The sequence below is a fragment of the Tupaia chinensis genome, unplaced genomic scaffold (genome assembly GCF_000334495.1).
Source record: "Tupaia chinensis unplaced genomic scaffold, TupChi_1.0 Scaffold140086_1, whole genome shotgun sequence".
NCBI classification, from domain to species: domain Eukaryota; kingdom Metazoa; phylum Chordata; class Mammalia; order Scandentia; family Tupaiidae; genus Tupaia; species Tupaia belangeri.
In genome coordinates this window covers 766,385-767,342 of record NW_006199965.1, presented here as the reverse complement: position 1 = coordinate 767,342, position 958 = coordinate 766,385, and the positions used below count along the sequence as shown (strand labels likewise).

Genomic DNA, 958 nt, shown 5'->3' with positions numbered 1-958 from the left:
CGTGGCGGCGCCGACGCCCGCGTGGCCTGAGGCTGAGGCCTGGGCGGTGGCTGCGCCCCCGAGGGGACCGCTCGGGCCTGCAGGACCCGGAGCGTTGCCAGTGAGCCAGGAGTTATCCGGGACATCACCAGCAGTTCCGAGCCTTAGATGCTGTCCTTATGCCCACTGCACGGATGAGGAAACCGAGGCGAGGTGTGGCCGAGTCACTTGCCCAAGGTCACACCCTCAAGGATGGGCAGAGCTCTGGCCTGGGACCGTTAGGAATACCGTTTCTCTTCCACGGCTGAGGCTGACACCCTGCGCCTGCTCGTTCTTCTGCGGTGGAGATGAGAAGGGCGAGGTAGTTCCGAGCCTGCCTGGCCTGTCTGCCTGCCGCCTGCCGGGCTGTCCCTCTGCCCCGGAGCTAGGAATTCGCTGCTCTAAGTCATTGCTTTGGCCTGGCCTGGAAGGAAGTAGATCTACTCGGTCTTGCCGTTCTTTATACTTTGAGCCACTTATCAATCCCAGCCTCCTTCTAGGCGTTGAGATTTTTTTCACTCCCATTTTAAAGATAAGAAAACGAGTCAGTGAGCGTCCTAAGCAGTAAGTAAGCTAGAGGGAAATTTAGACCCTCTCCTCCCCCCAAGCCAGAATTCAAACCTCAGTGTGTGCCTTGGGACATCCTCTACTCCATGCCCTTACAAGGGCCTTCTGGGTTGTATAGGGTGGGCAGGAGGGAGGAGGGGGCTGAGCTGGTAGAGACTCCAAGGCCAGTGGCCTGTAGGCTCTGGAGCAGGGTGGGGTTGTGTGGTCACAGTTGTTGATATGAATAACCTTCCTTCCTCCTCCTCTTTCCCCTCTCCCCCCTCCCCACCCTTTCCTCTGTTCCTCCTCCTCCTTCCTCTGTTTCTTCTCCTTCCTTCCTTTCCTCTTCCTCCTCCTTCTGGGTAACTGCTATAGGCAAGTCCGAAGCTGTTCA

General features: G+C 57.8%; 1 protein-coding gene across 1 annotated transcript in view; it reads left to right on the top strand.

Annotated features, from left to right (window-relative positions):
• The first annotated feature begins 62 nt into the window (after positions 1-62).
• The window catches only part of FKBP1A (FKBP prolyl isomerase 1A), a 32,463-nt gene continuing 31,567 nt past the window's right edge, over positions 63-958 (top strand). Inside the window, exon 1 of the mRNA XM_027765972.1 lies at positions 63-192. Coding sequence (XP_027621773.1) covers positions 159-192 — 34 coding nt within the window. The 5' untranslated portion in view covers positions 63-158. The remainder of the gene's footprint in view (positions 193-958) is intronic.